Source organism: Lepisosteus platostomus, chromosome 13 (genome assembly GCF_059453375.1).
Source record: "Lepisosteus platostomus isolate fLepPlt1 chromosome 13, fLepPlt1.hap1, whole genome shotgun sequence".
Lineage (NCBI taxonomy): Eukaryota > Metazoa > Chordata > Actinopteri > Semionotiformes > Lepisosteidae > Lepisosteus > Lepisosteus platostomus.
In genome coordinates this window covers 17,153,703-17,177,144 of record NC_142623.1, presented here as the reverse complement: position 1 = coordinate 17,177,144, position 23,442 = coordinate 17,153,703, and the positions used below count along the sequence as shown (strand labels likewise).

Below are 23,442 nucleotides of genomic sequence, written 5' to 3'. Positions count from 1 at the left end.
TTACAAATTTCACTTCACTGTCCCAATATTCATGCTTTATTGATCTGCAGTGTACCTTCAGATTAAGATCCAACTTCATTAATCTATTTAAGTCTTTACCTCCTTCTTATTAAAGGGTAGAAAATATTGAATTTTATTATCCTGTTTTTGTAAAGGTCTGTGGGCTATATGTGTTTTGTTGAAAAGATAAATACTTTAGAAAGCCTCCAATCTTAAAGGATGAGTGAGAATAACATTCAGTCTCCCCAATACATGTGTGATTTCGGCATGACGTTCACACTGCCCAGAAAGGCTATAACTAATGACCAAAAGTATGGGGGAATGCTTTATCAATTAGTTAGCGGGAGGGGAGCAGAGTTTACATCTTGGTCTGGTTTAGGCCGTAGAAGGACACCGGAAAGTTATGCATTACATCAATTCTGTCGTCTGGAGTTGTGATGACAAACGGAATTTATTTTTATTTTTGAGTTCGAAATTAGCTGGGTTTGACGAGTTCTCGTCCTTAACGGGTTGTACAACTGGCTATAACGACATGGGAAGCGCGATGGACTTTTTCCATACAGGTGAGGAAGCTCACGGGGGTGTGTGTGTACCCGCTCGTTAGCGGTTGCTAAGGTGGAGCCATTACGCTCCGCTGCTCTGTGTCCCTACGCGCTGCAGGAAGTTGGATTTGCTGGCTGTGCTGCGGTTTGTTCGGATTCCACAAGTTTAGTTTTCTGTTTTCTCTTCTGAGATGTTTGATGGACGGTCGTGAAGGGTTAATAGCCTGACGGAGGTTTTAACAGTTTCCTCGGTGTTGCCAGCTGCCCCATTCCTGTCGTCCGACTTTTGTTGACGCGTTTTCGTTTCCAGAAACAAAATTCGTCATCCCGGGACGACTGTGACCAGCTCAGTGAAAATGTCCCTCGACGGGAAAGAACCACCTGTCAACGAGTAAGTACAACATCTGTCACGGTCGGGAGTTATAAACAGCCCTGTGTTTTCTATAGTCAGAGCGGCTGAGACAACAGTTAACAGTTCAGTTTTGGGCTGAAATAAATGTATGTTTGTCTGCGTCTAATGTCAAAAGCGCCTTTTCCAAATATAATTGTTGGTAAATCCCTAAATGTCGAAACAGACATTTGTGATTGCGAGTCTGTCATGTAGAAGCTGGAAATAGTTTTGAATAGGCCGACGAATAGTAAGACATTGGTCTTGGTATCGGTGTGAAATATTCTGTCTTGTCAACAACATAAGATGTGTTCTAATCGAGAGAAGGCTATTCGCCCATTTAGTCCACTCTCGTTTTTTTCAGTTAATTGTTGGATCCCAGGATCTCATGTCATTTTGTGAAAGAAGCCAGGCTTGAGCAGCTTGTTGCACACCCCCACAACCCTTTGTGTACAGAGGTGCCTCTTGTTTTAAATGCACTTCCATGTCCTTTCCACTCATGTCCTCTAGTCCAAGTTGCACTCTGAAGAAGTCCTCTGGGTTACCTTTGTCAATGCCTTTCTGGATTTTGAATATTTGAAACGGAACCCATTGTTGTCTTTGTCTGTTCAAGACAAGCTTGAATAGTTTTATCCCTTCAGCGTAGGACATTCCTTCGAGCCCCAGAATGCACCTGATTGCTCTCCTGCAGACTGATTCCAGAGCAGCCTGTATTCTTACATTTTGTTTGCCTTTTAAAAATGCTAACCCACAGTGTCTACAAGATGCACATGATGTGTTGACATAGACACCCAAGTCGTTTTCACAAGTTGCCTCTCACTTTAATGGTTTCACATTTTATATATTTATATTTTTATATGTTTGTCTTTTTGCTACCTGCTTGTCCAGCTGATAATTGGTAAAATACCTTAAAGCCCCAGAGATTTGTGTATCCTAGTTCTAGACTGTGTAACACTTCTGTCTGTTCTATGCTCATATTTATATTAATATTAAAATATTTATATTTAATAGGGAGCTTTATCTTTCAATCTGCAAGAGGCATTGTGTCTGTTCCCTTCCTTGGTAAACACTTGACTGAAATCGTGATTTAATACTTCACTTTGGTCCTCGATGTGTGATTGTCAGTGATAGCTCGCCCCAGAAACTGTTTCTGCATTAAAAAGGCAAACCAAAGAGTGGAGAGAGCAGATCAGTGCAGGGACTCACACCCCAGGATGTATGTGTGTGAGCATCTTTTCTGCAGAAACCTGGTAGTCCAGGTGGCGTTCTAGAAACCGGGCAACTCTTCTCTTTCAGCAACAGTACGACACTGTTCTGATCTCCAGCTCTGACGAGTCGGTTGGTAAGACCTTTTCTCAATGCGCTGTTTCTCATGCAACCCTTCACAGGTGCTGTGAGAGGATTCTCTGGAATTTAACCTAATTGGAACTGGAATCAAAACAAGATGAAGACTAGCCTGCGTGTTCTCCTGTAGCCGCATACTACGATGAAGAAAAGTTACTAGGAGGGATTAATGATATCATAAGCCAGAACCATTTCAGCAGCTTCCTGATGTTTCCTGAAGAGTTTCAGCCAGCTGTGGTCCCAGAGCCCCGCTCATCTGCTGACCTCTCTACTTAACTGAGTGTTTTGTTTTTGCCTCTTTAAAAGTTGGAGATTTTTAGGGGCTTGGTGAAATCCGTTAGTTAAAAGAAGGCACCCTTCCAGCATGTTAAAGGCATGAAAATACTTAAAGAATTAAGAATTGACCAGTCCTGGGCCTGGTGACCCATACGCCTCTAGGTTTTCATTCCATCCCATCTTAGATAACTGAAGCCCCGCTTGGTGTAAGAAGTTGCTTCATTGGAAAATTTGCATTTGGTTACTTGTCACAAGTTTAGGATTTTATTTCACTTACAAAATAGAGCAGTTAAAGCTCCAACGCATTTAAGAGCCGGGAACAGGGAGTTCGCATTAATCGTATTATGAAGTCAATGAAGGGTTTGATTGTGTTAGGGAGAGATCAGCTGGAATAAAAGCCCACAGGTGGGCTGGTCACCAGGACCCAGATCAGGAGCCAGTGTAACAGGCCCTTCCTCCATTTTCAGACATGTGAACAAAAGGAGGTTGAATTCACAGGCGAAAGAAAAGTTCCTACGCTCCATCTCTCACCCCCCTCACCATGAAAAACAAGAATAACTTTGTGTCATTCCTTTAAATGTAAAATACCTTTGGGCTTGGTGGCAGGCTTGATGGGTTGAGGAAGCAGCCCTGCTGCTAGCTATAACCGAACTGTGGCTCTGTGCTTGCAGCTTTTTCTCTCTCCAAAGAAAATAAACGTGTCTTGTTTGAAATGCTGATTTTATCATGGGAAGAGCGAGAGGGAGAGGAAGTGAGTGGCCACATGCATTGATGTCCCTGTACTGTTTTAGGATCAGGTCTCCCGTTGTGCGGCCGCTTGTGCTGGGTCTGGACACTGTGACTTTAACAGCTGATCACTCACTATGCAGCGTGTGTCTCGGCGCTGGGGAATTCCAGCTTCTGTCTGCAGTTTCTCAGCAGGGAACAGCCCCACTAGCTGCCTGCTACACCTTGAGGGATTTCGTCTCCTGGAGCCGTTGGTGTTGTGCCTGATCTCTCTACTTTTTCTTGGTGTGGGCAGTAAAGAGCTCGGTTGCGATCTGCTGACCCCTTCCTGCCGAGCTCCTCCTGAAGTGCCGTTCTCTTTGTGTTCATAGTCAAATGGGCTTCTGCTCTTCTCTGCAACAGGCTCAGCACTGGTAGTTCTCTTACCGGAGCAGCACTGCAGATAACAGCTGGCTGAACAGAGAGCTCTTTCTAAGGGTGCAAGCCACAGTATCATTATAATTCTCATGTGTAAACTCCCCCTCGTGAGACACTCGCAGGAATCAGTTAGGAATTCAGAATGAACAAGCCCGGTTCTTGAGTAGGGAATATACCGTAGGTGGTTGCATATGCACAGACAAATGTTTGACCTGATCATGATGAAGGCAAAAGGGTAGACCTGCTGGTAGGCTGTCCACATTCTAGAGCCTCCAGCTCAATGCAGACCTCCCCAGGAAGGAGCTGTTCATGCCTTTGGAGGGGGCGACAGGTAACTCAATAAACCATGAAACAGAAACACGAAAGGAGAGAAGGCTGTTGACTGTGTTGGAGATTGTCGGAATGAAGAGAAATCTCGACAGTTTGAACAGCTGTACCGTGTGAATCGGAGGGTGGTTAGGGGCGCTTGGGATGGAGGAGAGATGGGGAAGTTTCGCTGTGGCTCAGCTATACTGTAAAAGAGTGTGCAGAACTGAGTTTGCCCCAGAGGACTTTTTCAGTGAGCTTTTCCTGCTCAGCGTTAGTGAAAGTGAGCAAAGTGCACAGAACTTTCTTTTTCCTGGTACTCTGCGGGGCCTTGCAGGAGCTGACTTGTAAGCTCTGGTGTCTCAGCAGGCCACTAACAGCCTTGCTCTGGCCTCTCCTCTTGCCTTCCGTGCTTTCCTTTAGGGGTTTCAAAATCCTGATGTTTTCAGGTGATACACAGGTTCCCTGCCATCAAACGCTCAGGGATCAGCTGTTGAAGATCTGAGCTCCTTGTGCTCCACAGTTTCTCCCTCCAAAAACAGCTTGCTTAAAATGGCTCCTCGGCTGCTGTGGCCCTGTTGCAGCTGTTCGCAGTGTGTGTATCCTGCTGACGCCCGGCTTGTGCTCTTCTCTCCCCACAGCTCTCCTCCGATCAGCCTGCAGACCGCTCTGGAGGAGTGCATGGAGGCCCTGGATCTGTTCCTGAACAACAAGTTCACGGAGAGCCTGGACAAGTTGCGGCCACGGTGAGCACCAGAGCAAAGCCTGACGAATAGCCCCGCCTCCCACCAAGAGGCGGAGTCAACCTTTCCTACTCTAGCCACACCCCCTCTCTCCTCCCCTGCCCTCCTGTCCCCCCGACTGGCAATCTGGCCCTGCTCTTCCTTGAGTCTACACGTGGGGTCCACTTCTCTCCCCACTCATGGGAGCGGGTTCGATTCCTGGAGGTCACGACACGGGTAGGCAGAGCTCAGGTGTTTGCACTGCAGTTGCAGTTTAACCAGAGAAAGAGAACAATTTTGAGTCTGATGGTTTGCTTTGTTCTGGGAATTTTCATATAAATGATTCTAATGATTAATAATAAATTATTCTAATAATTAGCCTTTCCTAGCTGCACTGTGGACATAGAAATACTGTAACATCATACTATGAGTATACAAAATGCTTTTTCTGTGTCACTGTCATAGTACACACTTACAGTTTAAGCTTAACAGTTTTGAATATTTAACTGAAGACCTTTTCAAGTATAGATGCATTATTACTTACACCCAAAACTGCCCCCCCCTCACCACAAATAACTTTGTAAAAACTACCGTGCTGTGTAAGAAAGAAAACATAAAACATTTGTAGATCTATCACACATGAAATATGAACTTTATTATGTGTGATCCTGAATCTTTCACTGCCTCACTTGACCCAGGACAGTGCAAGTTGGTTGCTGACCACTGATTTATGATCTGAAATGGTGCTTGATCTGAGGTCATGAACTCAAAGGTCACGGGAGGTGCTCTTGGCAGGTCAAAGGTATCCCGGCCAGTTCAGTTCAGTCTTTCCCAGGCCTGTCCATGCACGTCCATCTGAGAGTTGCAGTTTAGTCTCTGTTTTCCAGGTTGGACCACAACCATAGTGACAACTTAGGCCTAGTGCTGACATAGTTGATGCTCTGCTAGCAAGTGCATCCTTGGTAACTTGGTAACTACATGTTACATGTAGCTATCTACATTGTGTACTGTACCCTTATGTTTCTCTGTATCTGAGAAAGCATGGGGTCATTATATTTGCTGTTGCTGGAATTGACTAGCTGTCAGTTTAGTATTCTGCTCAGTGATTATAATCACCCTATAAGCTGGTGATGATAAATGATTTCCTTTCCCAATCATCTTCAGCTTTCAGGGACACAAACAAATCCAGCTGCTTGGTACTGTGATACACTTCAGGTTTTAAAAGGTTTGGGCTCTTCTGTGCAAAATAGAAAGGTGTTACATGTAACTGTCTTAAGGTTCTTGTGTCTGGCCATGTTGAAAATAAGGTCGCAAAGTTGAAATATTACTCTGCGTAGTTGCCTGTGTTGACGGCTGAAACTCTCTTTATGACTCATCGTCAAGCTCGCCAACAATACTGATGGCCACGAGGGATGAATATTGCCTTGCTTCTTCTGTCTTGGAGTACTTTTGAAGAGTAATTCTGAACTAATTATTCCTGCTAGGTTGTGAGTTCAGATCCCAGGTGGAGCTTCACTGTTGTATCCTGGAGCAGTGTTTCATTCAGAGCTCTCCATTGTGAAGCTCATCTATTTAAATGGGTGCAACTGTAAGTGTCACTTTGCATGAAAGCATCAGATAAACAAATGAATAAAAATAAGTGGGATTTTTTTTTACTTTTGCATATTATTATAACGGTGGATAAATGCTAGAATGAGGATATTGGTTATTTTTGTTGTAATAAAGTATTTACTAGAGATGACCTTTGTCCCACATTTGTAATACACACCTTCAGGGGTCATTATGCACGTGATGTTGGGCTGCTCTAGAAAACTTCAGTAGCACTTTTATTTTTACTTGTGAAACAATTACATGTCACAAACTAAGTATGAACTGGTTTGTTATGCGTGTTTAAATATTGTATTGATGTCCTAAATGAAACAAACTACAGCCATGACTGTGTCGTCCAGTGTAGATTTACAGGCCGGCTTGCGCAGATTAGGTTGTAGGATTAGGACTGGTTTTGCTGCTTTGACAAGTTGGATCTGAGCCCTTAGGGTGTTCCAATAGCTTACCAGATAAGCAGAGCCACATGAAATGATTATATAATTATTCAGGATCAATTAGCTGGAGAGGAGCCGGAGTGACGCAGCAGGGATCTGCACCAATAAATCGGGACTTCATAAGGAGAAGGAGAGAGGAGGTGTTTGACCTGGTTTTAGAGTGGATGGAGGCTCACGCTGGTTTTCTGATTTTTCAGGTTTCATTTCTTGGTCTAAGTAGTTTTCAAACCTCTTAATATTTTAAACATTCACATTCACTTGTTTTGTATGGCTACTGAACAACAGCAGAAAGTCAAAACATAGGCAGACTCCCAATCACTTATGAGACAAACCATTTTGTGCAAAATATCTTTACAGTCTAGTATAGTGCATGGAAAATGGGAAAAACTTACAAAATGCATTAGCATTACAATTTCTTTTTCCTTGGAAAAGGAATATCTCTTTGCAAGGCACCTGTGTGGTTAATTTGATCTCACAGGATCTTTTGCCCGATTGCAACGCTGGAAGCATTTGTTTGGAGCAGAGCTGATGAAAGGTTGAATCCACATCCCAGGCGCAGCCTGCCTTTCCGCTGTCCTGCTGCACAGTCACCCAGGTGTTTGCCTGGTTAATTGTTGGTGTCAGGGAGTGAGGTGGGGTGGCAGGTCTCGAGGGACGGTGTCTCCAGCACCAGGATGCAGAGTGTTTGCTCAGGGTGCCGGCCAGCGGCACAGATTAGCTCTCTGCTTACTCTGCGCGGAGCAGGAGGCAAACATGGGTGGATTAGCGACAGTGCCCTTCTTCGTGAGCTCAGCAGCCCTTTGCCCAGGCAGGCTGGAAGCCCCATGCGTGTCCTGTTTACATCATCGCCTCTCTGAACCAGGCAGCTCCCCTACCTCGCACGGGTGGCGCTCATTCCCGGCCCGGGAAAATTATTCTATTCAATGATTTCCTAGCCATGTAATCCAATTCAGGGTCCTGGGGGAGCCGGAGCCTATCCCAGCAAGCAACGGGTGTAAGGCGGGTACCCCCCTGTATGGGCTGCCAGTCCATCACAGGGCCCACGCGGACAGGGGCGTGCACAGTTTTCCCAGAAGCCAATAAACCAGTATGTGTTTGGACTGTGGGGGGGAACCCATGTAACCAGTGAGATAACATGCGCACTCCATGCAGATAGCGACCCAAAGCTCTACAGGTCAGCAGTGCTAACGACTGAGCTGCTGTTCTGCCTGACAAGTGACTACTGTACCTGGTTAAACCGTAAGCCAAAGGTTCGAATGCGAGCAGATCTGAGGAGCAGATCTGGTTTGTTAGCAATTAAAAACCTACTAAAAACTACTGTACCTCTCACTCCCCAAATCCGTGTGTAATGGATATTTTATAGTAAATTTCATCCAATATTTCAAGTTCTCTGTGAATTAGGTTAATGATAAAATAGCAAAGCATGGGACACTACAGTGTGAATATATCTGATTTGATATTTAATGAAACTCTGAAGTTTTTTCACAAATAAACAGATCACTATTAATAATGTCACAAGATTAGCCTGTTCTAGTTTTCTTCCTTTTTATTTTTGTCTAGTTACACGATCCTTCCAGTTATTGTTTTTTCAGTTTTGAGTAGGGAAAGCTTTTGTCACAGTTCTCACTAGTTAAAGGACAGATCATTAACCAGTTTGTGTCCACAGAATTCAATATGACTGTATAGTAGATTATGTGTCTGAAAGTTTGTGATGTAAACCTAATAGATTCAGTCTGAAGTGCATAGTTGGAGGCAAACAATGGGAGAGGCCGTTTGTGTCACTCCTTCACAGCTGATGGGTCCTGGGTTTGATTCTGCACTGGTCCTCTTTCTATATGGAGTTTGCATGTTCTCCCCTGTCTCAGTGGGTTTTCTGCAGATGCTTTTGCCTTCTCCAACGTCCAAAAACATGCTTCCTAAATTAATTAGTGGCTCTCAATTAGTCCTGGATCTGCTGTGCCTTATGTCCCGATTCGGATATGGTCCTACCTTCTGTCCTATGCATTCGGGATAGGCTTCAGGCTGCTGTAACTCTTGCCAGGAACGAGTGGGTTCTAAAGAACAAGGCTTGAATTTGTCAGTTTAAGCAAATCATTAGTTCAGTTAGAACTGGAGGTGTTCCCCCCCCCCCGATCTAAACTATATAGTTAGGGCAGAGGTGAGCAATCCAGGTTGTGGAAGGCTGGTATGTCTGCAGGTTTTCCAACTCAGCACTTAACAAGTTCAACCTTGGCCATGCTGGGAAAAGCTTATCACTGGCTTAATGAGACCTAGTTCTTAAGGCACTGGTGTCGGGAAGAGACCTAGAAAACCTGCAGACACACCAGCCCTCCACAACCAGGATCGTCCACACCTGTACTAGCTCCTGTACTGGTCCACACGTGTACCAGGATGAATAAGAGCCCAGTAGACTTTAAGGTATCACTGACTGATAAACGATTATGTGTCCATATATTTTCCAATAACGCTGCTTACACCTGCCTCTGCAACTTCTGCATTTCAGAAAGAATTCAAATAATTCAAACTTTTTTAGGGTGTTCCATTTGATTAAGCAGGCTAAAAAATCCATATATTTTTTGCTATGCGATGTATGGATATAATTTGTAAATAGTTTTATTCATATCACACTGGATGGCAAGAACATGGACGTCACCTGAGGCGGTCCAACACCCCAGAAAGTGATTAGAAAACGTGTAGGCGCTTTTGGACACATGGACACTATGACAAGCGTTGTATCCACATTAGAGACACCGAACACCACCCTGTTTTCACAGGAGTAAGTCAGTTCAGGTTTAGGTGTGCTCTTAGTGACATCACAGCCCAGCAGGTTTTTGTTGGCAGCATGTCAAGAAGTACTGTGGCTCATTTCGTATGTGTGCTAATCATACCTTTGAAACATGGTATTATTCCGTGATAAAAAGAGAAGGATATATAGTGTTTCCTGTTTTCCTGTCCATACCTGCTAACGTGTCCTTGTTCATCAGCAGGGCCAGATGCAGATGCTCCTGGAGGAAACTGGTATTTATGTCTTGGTACAGAAATGTAGGATAGCCTTCGCAAAAACAGGCTAAGCGCAGAATATAGGCTGTATGGACGCGGCAGATCCGGTTGTTTGTCTTTGTTAATCACGCAGGGCCTGACACAGATGTGCACGCAAACAGGTGGTATTTATACTGTGGGTTGTGAATGTGGAGCTGGGGAGGGGGTAGAATAGGGCAGTTTCGCCTTTTTGTTTTCTAAGATGGGTGTGTGCTACTTCTAACATTACATTAGCAAGCAAGCACAGTCGTCTCTGAAGCTATGTGACAGACCTGGACCTGGCTATCTGTGTAAGAAGGTGACAGATGGCTGGACATCTTGACCTGTGACGCGTTGGTTAAATAAAAATGAAAAGACACGACCAAATGGGGAAAAGTTCCAGAAATTCGAAACCTTTTGCAATACAGTTCCAACACACACGCACGAAACCATTTCCTGTTGTTGAACTGAACTGACAGGCTGACCCAACAACCTTTTTGGTTGTGTTGGGCCTGGAAGTTGCCCATGGCATAACGGACAGGTTGCCTGCGTGCCAGACAGTTGGGCAGTGCAAGGAAGCCAGCAGTTTAGTCGTTGCAGCTCTTTCCAACAAACACAACTCACAGAGCAGCATGCCACAACCTAAGAAAAGTAAATAATGAGAAGAAGCCATTTGGGCCATTTTTTCCACACCCATTGGCTGTTATTAATAATAGCTATTATACATTAACACAAACCACACAAACCAAAGGACACAAATGAAAACCATGTGCCAGTGCATTTAAAGGCACAAACAGGAGGCATTTCTTTACCCAAAGGAATGTGGGAGTGTGGAACAAGCTACCCAGGCTTGGTGATGAAACCCATACTGTGGTTCCTTTCAAGAAACAGCTAGATGGGATCTTTTCGTTAATTGACTACCAGCAACCTAACAGGCTTGATGGCCTGAGTGACTTCTCATTTGTAACCTTTCTTATTTGCTTGACTGATGTTTTTATCTGACACAACCTACCAATTTCAGGGCACATGGCATTTGGGAATTTTCCTGGAGCAATCTGAATGAAGAACCTTGCACAAGGCTATCACAGTGGCTTCCCAACTGGGGAAGCCACAACGGTCCCGTTATGAGTCCAGAGAACCAAAAAATTACTGCATGTCTATATATAGAACTTGCCCACACTGTTTCCACCCCTGCAGTGTGACCCATGTGGCCTGTCGTCTGCAGGTTTAAAGAGAGCATGTACCACGCCCTCATCTACGCCACCATTCTGGAAATGCAGGCCATGATGACCTTCGAGCACGAGGACATCGTCAACGCTGGCAGCACCATGAAGAGCGCGCAGGAGGTGTGCCAGAGGTATGGGTAATCAACAAATGGCCGCAGTCTTACTACGCTAACCATGAGGGAACGGATACGGCTTCCCATTGCACAGTCTGATACATTTCAGGTTTTTGAGAGCTGCCGGCTCTCATTCAAAATGCAGTGATGAACTAGTGCAGCAACACCTTTGCATGCACACATGCAAATGTACCCAAAATAAGGCAACAAGCATGAAGGGCCTGAGTGCTGGATAGAACCTACTACTTGTGAACCCCGAAGTGACTCTCAACTATTTCATACAGGGGGAGTCTTATTTATTTACTTGGTAGCCTCACACCTGCAAAATAATTAAAAAAGTCTCATTTTAATATCCTATTTTTTCTGTGTAAGATTTGGTGTTTTCTTTTTTTTCAGGATAAAGTTGTTTAGTTTGGTCGAAAATAAAACAACAAACATTGCCCCAGAGTGCATGGCAGCAAGCAGTGCAGTCAGTCAGCCAATCGGGACCTGTGTCTGGGGCCCACCAGCCAATCGGGACCTGTGTCTGGGGCCCACCAGCCAATCGGGACCTGTGTCTGGGGCCCACCAGCCAATCGGGACCTGTGTCTGGGGCCCACCAGCCAATCGGGACCTGTGTCTGGGGCCCACCAGCCAATCAGGGCCTGTGTCTGGGACCCACACGGCCAACTGGGGCCTGTGTCTGGGGGCCACACGGCCAACTGGGGCCTGTGTCTGAGGCCCACACGGCCAATCAGGCAGTTAGCCAATACATTGCTGAGAATCACTTTCTTATCTTTTGCAATGTCATCAGACTACAGTAGTAATGAGTGGCAGAGAGTTAGTTTGATTATAAAATTATGATGGAAAAGCCTCAGAAAGCAAATTAAGATGCCGTGAATTTTAAAATAACAGTGGTACAACCTTCAGGATTTTAATGAATGGTTAAAAGGTTTTTTTCTTGGGGTTTTATTGAATTTCCAGCTGAGCCCTTCTAAATTCTCTGACCCCTATTTTCTCAGGTAGATAAGTACATTTACATGCAAACTCGTTCTCTCAGTTCAAATGGAGGGATTTGAATGTATTTGCATCCCAGCTCAGCAGCGTCTGATTCCAGCAGCGCACCTGTTACAGTGGGCCCTTTGAGGAGTGCAGCGTTGACAAAGCTCCTAATGCAGATACAGTTTGCAACACTTCATGCTAATCGTAGGCTTAGCGAGTGGGCGATAGGAAGTGCTGGAGCCGTAAGTTTCAGAAATGGGAAAAGGCCTTTGCATGTGGAAATCAATGCTACAGGCATTGCAGACTCAACAATGCAAAAGACAACAGAAATGCAGAGTAATCTTTTGCATCCCCTCCCCAGGTTTCGGAAGAAGTCCACTGTAGTTGGCTCCATTACAGGTCTGGTCAACAAGTCGTCTGGTGATGCCTTTACGGAAGGTGAGTGTGTTTGGGGTAGCAGAACAGGAAGCATCAGTGAGATGCAGACGTCTAAGCCACCACCACAAGTGTGTATGTGCCTGGTCCCTTTTGTGCCTGGTGTTCTGTCCCAGTTGTAATGTATTTGAGTCTGTAAAAGAACAGCATGGACATGAAGCTTTTAAAAGCTGTGCCTTCTGTGTATGTGTTTCCAGAGGAGATCCATGCTGAGGCTTGTTACGCAGAGTGTTTGCTTCAGAGAGCTGCGCTAACCTTCTTACAGGTAAGGCCAATCACTTCAATTATGCAATACTGGGATTTGACTCCACTTCAGGTTTTATGAACATCAGACTGGTTTTAATGCCTATAACGGAGGTTTTGAGTAGCTTTGCATATACACATGAAACACAATTCTAACTTGCTGTGCTTCTTCATAAGTTGTTATTAGACACTACTGTTTGGGAAAACCTGGAAAATATGAAAGCTATACAAAGTATGGGGCTCCCAGTGAGCAGAACTGCGGATGGCTCAGACAAGTATACGTTCTGGGGGATTGTGTGCATAGTCCTCAGCTGCTCTCCAACCTTATTCCCATGTTGCTGCAAGCAAGGGTCACAGTGGAGAAATTAGGTTTATTATAAATTGGTGACTCCTGATTAGATGTGGGAATAAAAGGAATAACAATTAGCACTAGTAACATTAGTATTGTTTAAAAAGGTTAATTAACAGAGAGGATCTGTTGGTATCTGTAATGGCAATGTATCTTTACCTCACTTCAGAGAGGGGTTTGCACTTGCTTTGTGCTGACTACAACATAAACCTTTGAAGTGAAGCATCATTAAAATGGGTGCTGTACTGAAGCAGGCCAACACAGGAAAGAAGAAATCAGTTTGTATTTTGTTTCTTCAAAGGATGAGAACATGGTGGGTTTTATCAAAGGAGGAATGAAGGTGCGCAACAGCTACATGATATACAGGTAAGTGTGCAGTGACATTGGCTTCTTGTTGTACCCATTAGTCATTAACCTTCATCTATTTTCTAATGGCTTTTTCCAGTACAGGGTTGAGGGAAGCCAGAGCCTGTCCCAGCAAGCAAAAAGTGCAAGGCAGGATAGACCCTGGATGAGCCACTTGTCCACTAGAGGGCAGACAGACACACACAGTACACACACACTCACCCCTGGGCCAGTCTATCTAGAAGCCAGTTTACCTACCAGTATATCTTCAGATTATGAGAGGAAACTGGAGCACCCAGAGCAAACTCACATGAACATGGAGAGAACATACAAACTCCATGCAGATGACACCCCAGGTCTGGAATTGAACCCAGGCCCTCAGTCCTGCGAGGCAGCAGTACTAACCACTGCATCACTGTGCCGCCTTATTGATAGAACAACCTGTAAATCCATACAAGTGACTGTGCATCTTCACTTTACTGTAAGTGCAGTAAGTCTGAAGATTACATCTCTCCAAATGTTTCTTGCTTGATTGTCTACTGTGTTTGAACTGCTGTTGTGATCTTGAGCTGCAGGGTGGCTCATAAGAGTAGTTATTTGATCCAGTGTGATATTAGACAGACTGTGACCAATACATATAGTTTTCAGTAGTGGCCCTGAAACCCTTATTGTTCTTACCATATTTCTGTTCGAAGCAGGTTTTAAAACTAGGAAACTAGGAAAATGAGTTGACGGAGTTGTCTGTTACCTCCCAGCTCCTTTAACTCGAGAGTTAAATTGTTTTAAGTTGTCCAATGAGTGCCCAGTGGCTTTGAACCACTACAGCAAATTAATACATCATAGCAGCCTTTGATATACAAAATATTTGCATAATGACATTGCTCACTACTTTTGAAGGAAGCGGCAGTCAGAATCAATCAGATACTAAATTTATTCCGACTTTCTTCCTTTGATAAGCAAAGATTAATTTTTAAAGAAAATGTATTTTCTTAAGATAATGATTTTTACTAAACTGACAAAAAGGCTGCTCTGACCCAGCAGCAGGACCAGCTATTACATTTGCAAGAAACAAAGGTGATGAAATCACGCAAAATTGTTCATATCCAGTTTAAACTGGACAAAAGTGATCATACGGTCTTCTTATTGTATAATAATCGTATTCCTTCTCCCCCAGGGAGCTCCATAGCTTCATCCAGGCAAACAATTTCCCCAAAGGAACCAACCACATCCATTTGGAAGGAGGAGTGTCACTGGGGATCGGTGCCTTCAACTTGGTATGTCTGTCAGGTCACCTGATTCTAATCATGTGACTTGGTTTTCAAGATGCAGATGTGTTCCTATTACAAGATTAAGTAATCCCTTCGGAAGTTGGACAGAGTCAAATTGTTCTGCGGTGTGGAATTCACCTCTGTTCAGGGGAGGTCCTGTATTGGTCAGGGCTGCTGAAGTCTGGAAGTACCTGAAAATGCTGCAGTCTTTGTGGTCCGGAATCCAGAAGAGTTAGGGTGACATTCTAGTGCAGTGACAGAAAAGGAAATAACCTAAGAAAGGCCAAGTGGCCTTCTCCCATCTGTTACCTATCTAGCCTGTTCGGTAAAAATAATCAGCTTGTGATTAACCAGATACATCAGTGGATGACAAATACTCATTTACAACAACAACCTTGATTTACCTATTTAGACAGGAGGTAACTGCTGAAGTAATTTTGAATGGAGCACCACTTAATAACAACAACTGTACAACAGTTGAACCCATAGCCACAGGGCTGCCTCTAGAGTTCTTCTGGCTGTTTGCAGGCAGTTTGCAGGCTGGCAAAAAATGATCCAGGCTCCAGGGATGATGGTTTGAACACTGCATCACATGCTGTGGAAAATACTGTGTTTGTTCATAAATGACTGTTTTGTTATCCTTGTCCTTTACCATGTTATTTCTGCCTCCCACAGACGCTCTCTCTCTTTCCTGCTCGGATTCTGAAACTCCTGGAATTCGCTGGGTTCTCTGGGGACAAGGTAGTGACTTTGGGCTGGCTGGCACAACTGGATTGTCTTTACTGCTGAAGCACAATCCAGATGCCACATGTCACTTGACGTTTTTAAAATTTGGAGGTGTATTCAAACAGAGGATTGTCAGCTTCGAAACCTGAGTCACATCTCAAAACCAAGTAAAATATAATTTTAATCATCGCAGCAGCAAGATGTTCCTTACAATCAGCTCAAGTGTGCTTATGGGCCTTAAGGAATGTCTTGCCCTGATGGCTGATAGAAATAAGTATATTTACTTAAATAAATGTTTGGTGTTGGATATGGACTTTTTATTGGCAGGGACCCTGTGGATTGTTTTAACTCTGCTAGTAAGTGAAGTTACCGCCAGTGAACAGGATGTTTGTCTGGTGAAGCAGGGCCCCAAGCTGTCAGAATGTGAGCTAACCACAGAAGAGTCATGCACAGTGCTCCCCAGAGTCTGTTGTAGAGAAATGTTGCAGATTTAAAAAGAAAATACTTCAATCTGTAAAAGAAGATCAAATGTTGCCCTATCCAAGCCTCAAAGCCACTGACTGGGAAAGGGAGAGAGGTCCTGCAGGGGACGGGCTGGGGCAGGAACGCAGTCCTTGAGCAAGACGGCCCGGGGACAGAAACGGAGTGTGGGTCTGACTCGCGGTGTCTCTCTGCAGGAATACGGCCTCACCCAGCTGCAGGAGGGAGCCACCTCTCTGAACCTGCGCTCCATGCTGTGCGCCTTGCTGCTGCTCTGCTACTACACCTTCCTTACCTTCATACTCGGTAACCTGTCGCCTCTCGGAAGTGCTTCCTCTGCTGCTCAGCCATCGAAGGCCGGTTGGGACCCGCAGTCCAGGCATGCCTGGTTACAGCCCAGGCCGTGTCGTACCTGAGCGTGACCTGGATACCCCAGGTGAACGGGCACAGCTGGTTGGGTGCCGCGGGTCAGCGTGGCGTTAGTCTGCCACGGGCCTCTGGCAGTGCAGTGGCGAACCCTAGGAGACTGCAGGCTTGAGAGGCATGCACACGGCAAATGGGTTTGACGAGTGGGCGTGTCTGCAGGCGTCATTCCTAAAGTCAAGTCCTAAACAGTTGCTGATTCCTGATTGAAGTGGCTGGGCGTGAAAATTAGCAAACAAAACAGGCTACCGGTGATTCCTACTTAAATAAACCCTTTTGGGGTGGGGTGGGGGTATTTTGTTTGCTTAGGGAGCGGGTGAGAGTGTAGTTTGGTTTGTGCTTCTTTTCCTGGAGGGAAGACGCTGCAACAGCACATTAGTCTTTGTGCAACTTTAGGTGAACGCGGGAGGATGGTGTGAACGTGATAGGGCTGTTTCGACATTATGTGTGAAATCTGTGTTTTCTTTCTGTCCTTAATGTAGGTACAGGGGAGGGTGAGGTAGCTGATGCTGAGAAGCTGCTGAAACCTTTCTTGCTTCGGTACCCACGGGTAAGTCAGAAGAACAAGTCTGTTATACACAAGTTCACATGAGTTCAGAAAAGTACAGAAAAGGCTAATTTTTCTAGTATTCTTATGGCTCCGATAAGGACTACATTAGCCCTTTTTCTCATGATGTTCTGTTCACACCACTACTGATTTTTTCTTAGGGAGCTGTGATCATTAAGGTTCTTTATAAAGCACTAACTCCCATCTTGTGTCTCTTTCTACGTGTCTCAGGGAGCCATCTTCCTGTTCTTCGCAGGCCGGACTGAGGAGATCAAGGGGAACATAGATGAGGTGAGTCTTGGGGCCCTGAGGGACGGGTTTTCTGAACGCACACTCTATTCTGCCGTTCAGGTGTGGGCGGGTCTTTTTTATGTATGGGAGATGGGGATATCTAAGTCAAAATTAAAAAAAAGTAACACTTGCTTTAATTTTGAATGCCGATTACTGATTTCTGATTCAGAACTGTGTCTGGCAGTGAAGTGTTTTCTCATTCATCCTGACCCGAGGGGTCTGTGTCTGTGTCGCCAGGCAGTTGAGCTGTTTGAGGAGGGCTGCAAGGCCCAGCAGGCTTGGAAGCAGTTCCACCACATGTGCTACTGGGAGCTGATGTGGTGCCACACCTACAAGAGGGTGTGGAAGATGGCCTACTTCTTTGCCGACCTGCTGAGCAAGGAGAGCCGCTGGTCAAAGGTGAGATTACTTACTGTGGCTTGTAGAGTTAGTCAGCACAAGAACCACAATGCACCTGGGTAACCTGAGGAGTAAAGGCATAGGACTGAAATACAAGGGTGTGCTGAACTTACTTTGCAATTTGTTCCCGATTACTTATTCCGCCCATAAAGTGAAAAAAGAGGATGCTGTTCAGAATCTGACCGGATGATGCGTTTGAAGGACGTTTCTTTCAAGAAACAGCTGGATGAGATTTTTGGATACATTATCTACTAAAAAAAGACTAGATGGGCCAAATTGCCACCTCTGGGTTGTAGCCTTTCTGATGTTTCCTGATGCTTCGAATTCATTCATTCATGTGCAGGTTCAGCACACTTCAAAGAAAATGCAATCTGCTTTACTAAAAGGGACCCAGCATCTCTCTGAGGAGGGCTCAGCCCCCCAGTGTGTGTTGGCAGGTTGGAACTGACTCCACTGTGTCTTTGCAGGCCATGTATGTGTACATGAAAGCTGCCTACCTCAGCATGCTGCCCCGGGATGAAGCTAGGCCCTTTGGGGACAATGAAGTGGAGCTCTTCAGGTAGGAAGACTGCAGACTTTCCCATCCACTTACAGCACTGAATTAACTGTATAGACTGCCACATTGAGATATAGTGAACACTACCGCTGCACACTGTGCCACATTGAGATATACTGAACACTACCACTTCACACTGTGCCACATTGAGATATAGTGAACACTACCGCTGCACACTGTGCCACATTGAGATATACTGAACACTACCACTTCACACTGTGCCACATTAAGATATACTGAACACTACCGCTGCACACTGTGCCACATTGAGATATACTGAACACTACCACTTCACACTGTGCCACATTAAGATATACTGAACACTACACCTACACGCTGCCACATTGAGATATACTGAACACGACTCCTGCACACTGTGCCACTCTTGAGATATACTGAACTCTACACCAACACACTGTCACATTGAGATATATTGGACTATTTTAGTATAGCAAATTAAATTGGTTTTGTTTTGGTGTTTTTTGTGTCTAGTTTTCTGGGGAATCCATGATGCTTCTCCTTCAGTATTTTCAACACGCTTTAAGTAACCTAGAAATATGTGTGTCTGTCCAGTGGTTCCAAGGAACCAGAACTTGACACGTCTTGGTCTCTGTCTGTCCCTGACTATATCTCAGACAGGTGCCCTCATTCAAGCAGAAGATTGCAGGCAAGTCCCCCCCCACAGAGAAGTTCGCCATCCGCAAGGCAAGACGCTACAAGGCCAGCAACCCCGTACGGCTGCCCGTGCCTGTGTTGGTAAGACTGAGATACCCTTAGGGTGAAAAGAGCCAAAACAATGAACACAACAGCCCTCATATTGCAGATAATTAGTTATGTGATCCTTAGAAATGATCGTCACTGAAACAGAGTCAAGTCCATTACTTTTGACAGCTTTGGGTGGTGTCTTCTAGTGTTCATGTTTGTGTAATATTGCTGCATCATTAAGCCCATTGTTCAACGGTAGCTGAGATATGAATACAGTATAGCCAACAGATGCATCAATGCCCATGTTCAGAAAACATTTAAATATATGCAAACATTTCAGGGGAAGTATTTGTAGATGTCACCAGCAGCTCTTTGAATTGGGAACATTCAAATTTAAGGCCAAAATCCAGCGGGATTTCTAGATCTCTTTTAATTTATCAATATCTTAAGGCTTGAGAGAGGATGTCAAATAGGGCTTAATACTTCACAGAGATGGCAGAAATTGCAATCTCTGTGAAGTATTGTAAAAAGTTAAAGACACCTTCCCTTCAAAACCTGCTGGATTTTGGCTGTAAGACAAAGTTTAGTGATCATTATATAACTGAAAGTATGTAGGGTGTACGGTGTCAGTACAGGTACTATACTGTGCTTTTTGTCCTACAGGAGATGATGTACATGTGGAACGGCTTCACCATGATCAGGAAACGTCCGGAGCTGACAGCAGGGATGATGGAGACTCTCCTGGAAGCAGAGCGCACTCTTCAGGAGGCACCAGGTACAGGCACTTCCCAGGCCTCATCATACACCAATCCCAGCATGCTCATCTTCAGCATACACCAATCCCAGCATGTTCAGGCCTTAGCATACACCAGGCCCCAGGATACACCAATGCCAGCATGCTCAGGACTCGGCATGCAAAAATGTCAGCTTGCTTAGGCCTCAGTATCCACAAATCTCAGTGAGTGTACTGAATGCCAGCAGGCCAGTATTAGAAAATAAAATTGAAATAAAATGGCACATTGTTTTATTAGAGAACATTTGACTTTCCTTGCTGTGGGGTCATCAGCATAATGTTCATATGTTACATGTTGCATTTTGTACTTGAATCTAAAAGAATCCTTGTGATATTACCCTGTCTCTCTTTCTCCGTCCAGGTGTTATTCATTAAACTATTTTATGACCATGCTTGGCTACATTTTATAATTATTCTGGGAGGACAGCAACTCTGTACACTTCCAGTGTAGTTCAAAAGCATGACTGAGATTTGACTGAATGCTGATATAAAAGGCTCTGACAGGTCCAAATATTTTTTTTGGGGGGAAGCAAAAAATGTCAACACAAGCCTTCATTAACATACTGTGCCAAGCAGGAAATAGTTCATGACCAAGGCCCTCTGCCTCTCTCTGTGTCCAGTGAACGAGTACACGGTGGACGACAGGTCTGTGATCCTGTTGTTGAAGGGACTGTGCCTGAAGAACCAGGGCCATACGGAGGCAGCGGAGGAATGCTTCTCTCAGGTCTGCAAGAGGTAATCCTGCTCCTCCTGGGCTCTGGGTGACTGCCACCCTTCCGGCACCCACCGTATCACTGCAGACCAGGGCTGTGCAACCTGACCAGCCTTGTAATCTGCTGCCCTGCGGTACTTTTAACACAACTGGTACCTTAACTGCTGCCTCCAGCCATCTATCCATCCTGGGAAGGACAATGACTGGCATGGGTCACGACAAACCAACACCTCTCGTGTAAGCATGATGTGCAACTGGGTCTGCATCCTAGAAGACCTGGTTGTCCATCACAGCACACACATGTGCACACCACTCACAGCACACAGCACGCAGTACATACCACTCGTAGCGCACACACATGTATCGCACACAGCCCATTAATCAACCTCGCTGGCATGTCTCTGGAACATGGAAAGACAGTGGAGCCCACACAAGTACTGAGTTAGGCTCTCCAGTCCAGAATCGAATGTCTCCAAGAGCTGTGATGCATCAGCACTAAATGCCATGTCTCCACGCTGCTCAATCGCTGTAGCAATCTTATTACTATGAAGCAACAGGGGGAATTAGATAAGTAAAACTGTCCAGGTGAAATCAAGTTGCAGATTTGTTCTTAATCTAAACTGTTGATCTACCCCCTTGACTAAGATCTTTTACTAGATCTAATACCTAATCTGAAAAATTGTTTATTACCTGCTAGTATTTTTCTAAAAACAGTATCATAACTTTGGTCTCCATTTCTTTACATTTAAATTTGATTTTGCAGTACCATTTTTAATCTTTTATAATATGCATGCTAGTATGTGTGTTTATACAACATTAAAGAACTGCATCTCCAAAACGAGAAGGAATACAGAGACAAAGATAATTTTGTCTCATATAACATCTGTCTTCCATGTTCCTGCAGTGAGAAGAAGATCAGATATGACCACTACTTGGTTCCCAATGCCATGCTGGAGCTCAGCTTGCTGTATATTGACGTAGGCCGCAAGGAGGGAGCTATCAAACTGCTGCACCGTGCCAAGTGAGTCTCCCCCTGCTGGACACATTTGGATTTACAACTTGCCACCTGCAATGCTCCTGTTCAGTTATTCATTAATAATAACATTTAAGTGGATTTTTTTATCCTGTTTTTCTTTTGAAACTAATAGTACCATCCCAGATGAGCTATTTGTTTTTCTAATTTTGTGAGGCCACTTTGCAAATCTCCAATGCCCATCCTTATTTTTTGATCATTTTGTTCTGTGGCTCTTGTGCAGAAACAACTACAAGGAGTATTCCATGGAATCCCGGACGCAGTTCAGGATTCACGCTGCTCTCTCCAAATTAAAAGCCAACGATGTGGATGAGGTCACTGAGCTCTGATGGACAGAAGTGGCTCCCTGACCAGAGATACAGCAGACCAGATACCCAAGGAGAGCCTGGTTAACCTCTTTTAGGGGGTGGGAGCTGCCTTCTGGTCTTTTGATTGGTCAGCAAATGAAAGGCCTGCCTGCGAGTGACAGCTCTCCACACCTCACCTCACACCTCAGCCCTGTGTTTCACAGGCTCTCTTTCCTCTTCCTTAGTGATTTACTCTGACAGATCTTCCTTATTGTCTGTTGCACATTTATGCTTCTCATGTTTACAGTTTGTATCACTGGCATTGTACAGTGTGGAAAACCTGTATGATATCCTTAGAATGGAGCACAGAGGTGGCAAGGATGGTAGAATTTAGGGTGGATAGGTAGTTCAGGTGGGTAGCTGCGTCAGGATGCGTAGGCCTGAAAGGAACAATAGATTTATTCCATGCTGAAAAGAGCATCAAAGAAAACACAATGATTCGGCATGGAATAAACCTATTACTTGTTCCTTTAGTGTGGATAGTCTTCATTCATTGAGCACCTTCTTGCAGGTCTCCTGTCTCATTTCTACATCGCTTGATGATGGCACCATTTCTTCAGGTTGCACAGGTTCTGGTTTTAAGAACAGAGCTTGGACTCATGTGCACTGAGCTCTTGTTTGCTTGGCCGAGTTGGGAGTAGTCCTTCCAGTCTCAGCTCCAGACTTGAGATATGCCGATATGGATTCTGTTCCCAGCAGCTGTAACAGGAGATTGATTCACCTGAATTCCCAACTGCAGAGCCTCCTTTTCCTACAGGCTAGTGGAGGAAAAAATGTTTGCTCTCCCTGCAGAACGTGCCAAGAGCCTGACTTTTTTAAAGTTTTTGCAGTGTTTACATGTTTCATGTTTCATGTTTTTGGGGTGGCTCAGAGCTCTGGGTCTTCTGCAGCTCATGTCACACTATATTATATTCTGTGGGTAGCACCTGTATCTGGGGCATGTGATAGGATTTCTGTTTTAGTGATGAAGTGAACAGCGTTTGCTTGTAAACCCAACGTATTACAAGTCTGGCTCGCATAAACAGTTTTTCTGCATGTCAGGTAGTCTGCATGTCAGGTGCTGTTTAGTAACTCAAAGAGCATCATGATCATTCTGGCTTGTATTCAGTTTAGATTAAACGTTTTGTTGTGCCAGCTCTGGATTACAGTTTGGAATGCATGTCCAAGGACAGATGGAATAAAAACCAAAGCCCTTGTGCCCATCCTTGTGTTGGCGGATGGGGGTGTTATCAAAGCCAAGAAGCCAAGGAAATACGAGAGAGAGTTTGAAGTGTTAAGCAAAAACACCACCTCAGTGCTAAATTACCGTGAGTGAAAGAGTGGGTGTGGGATCCTGGGGCAGGAAAGGTAAACGTGTTCAATGCCATTAACTGTGGTGTCGCAGCTGACACAACTGACGAGCCCGAGCGCTCGGCTGAGATCTTTCACTGTGCAAGTCGGACGTTCCCACCGGAACAAGATCCTGCACGTACCGCTTGGCTCCCAGTGCTGTGCAGCAGTGAGAGCCTGGGACTTGGAGCGGCAGCAAGACCCCTCCAAATCAGTGCTTCGTGTAGCCAGACCCGGGGCTGTGATCAGACTCCAGCGTTTACACTGTTTTTTTTAAAGAACTCTGTATCAATAGAAGTGATTTACAACAAAGTGAAGATAAATTGCTTTAATTAAAATGCTAATATTTAAACCGTAAAA

General features: G+C 44.8%; 1 protein-coding gene across 1 annotated transcript; it reads left to right on the top strand.

Annotated features, from left to right (window-relative positions):
- Nucleotides 1-599: 599 nt before the first annotated feature.
- Nucleotides 600-23,442, top strand: LOC148650110 (tetratricopeptide repeat protein 39A). The gene is made up of 18 exons (XM_088603591.1): nt 600-933; nt 4,641-4,745; nt 11,007-11,138; nt 12,463-12,539; nt 12,734-12,801; nt 13,430-13,494; nt 14,648-14,747; nt 15,417-15,482; nt 16,145-16,253; nt 16,853-16,920; nt 17,149-17,208; nt 17,446-17,607; nt 18,075-18,166; nt 18,799-18,919; nt 19,532-19,643; nt 20,282-20,396; nt 21,278-21,394; nt 21,630-23,442. Exons 1-18 carry the CDS (start codon nt 899-901, stop codon nt 21,733-21,735), a joined length of 1,710 nt encoding a protein of 569 aa, XP_088459717.1. The 5' UTR covers nt 600-898; the 3' UTR covers nt 21,736-23,442.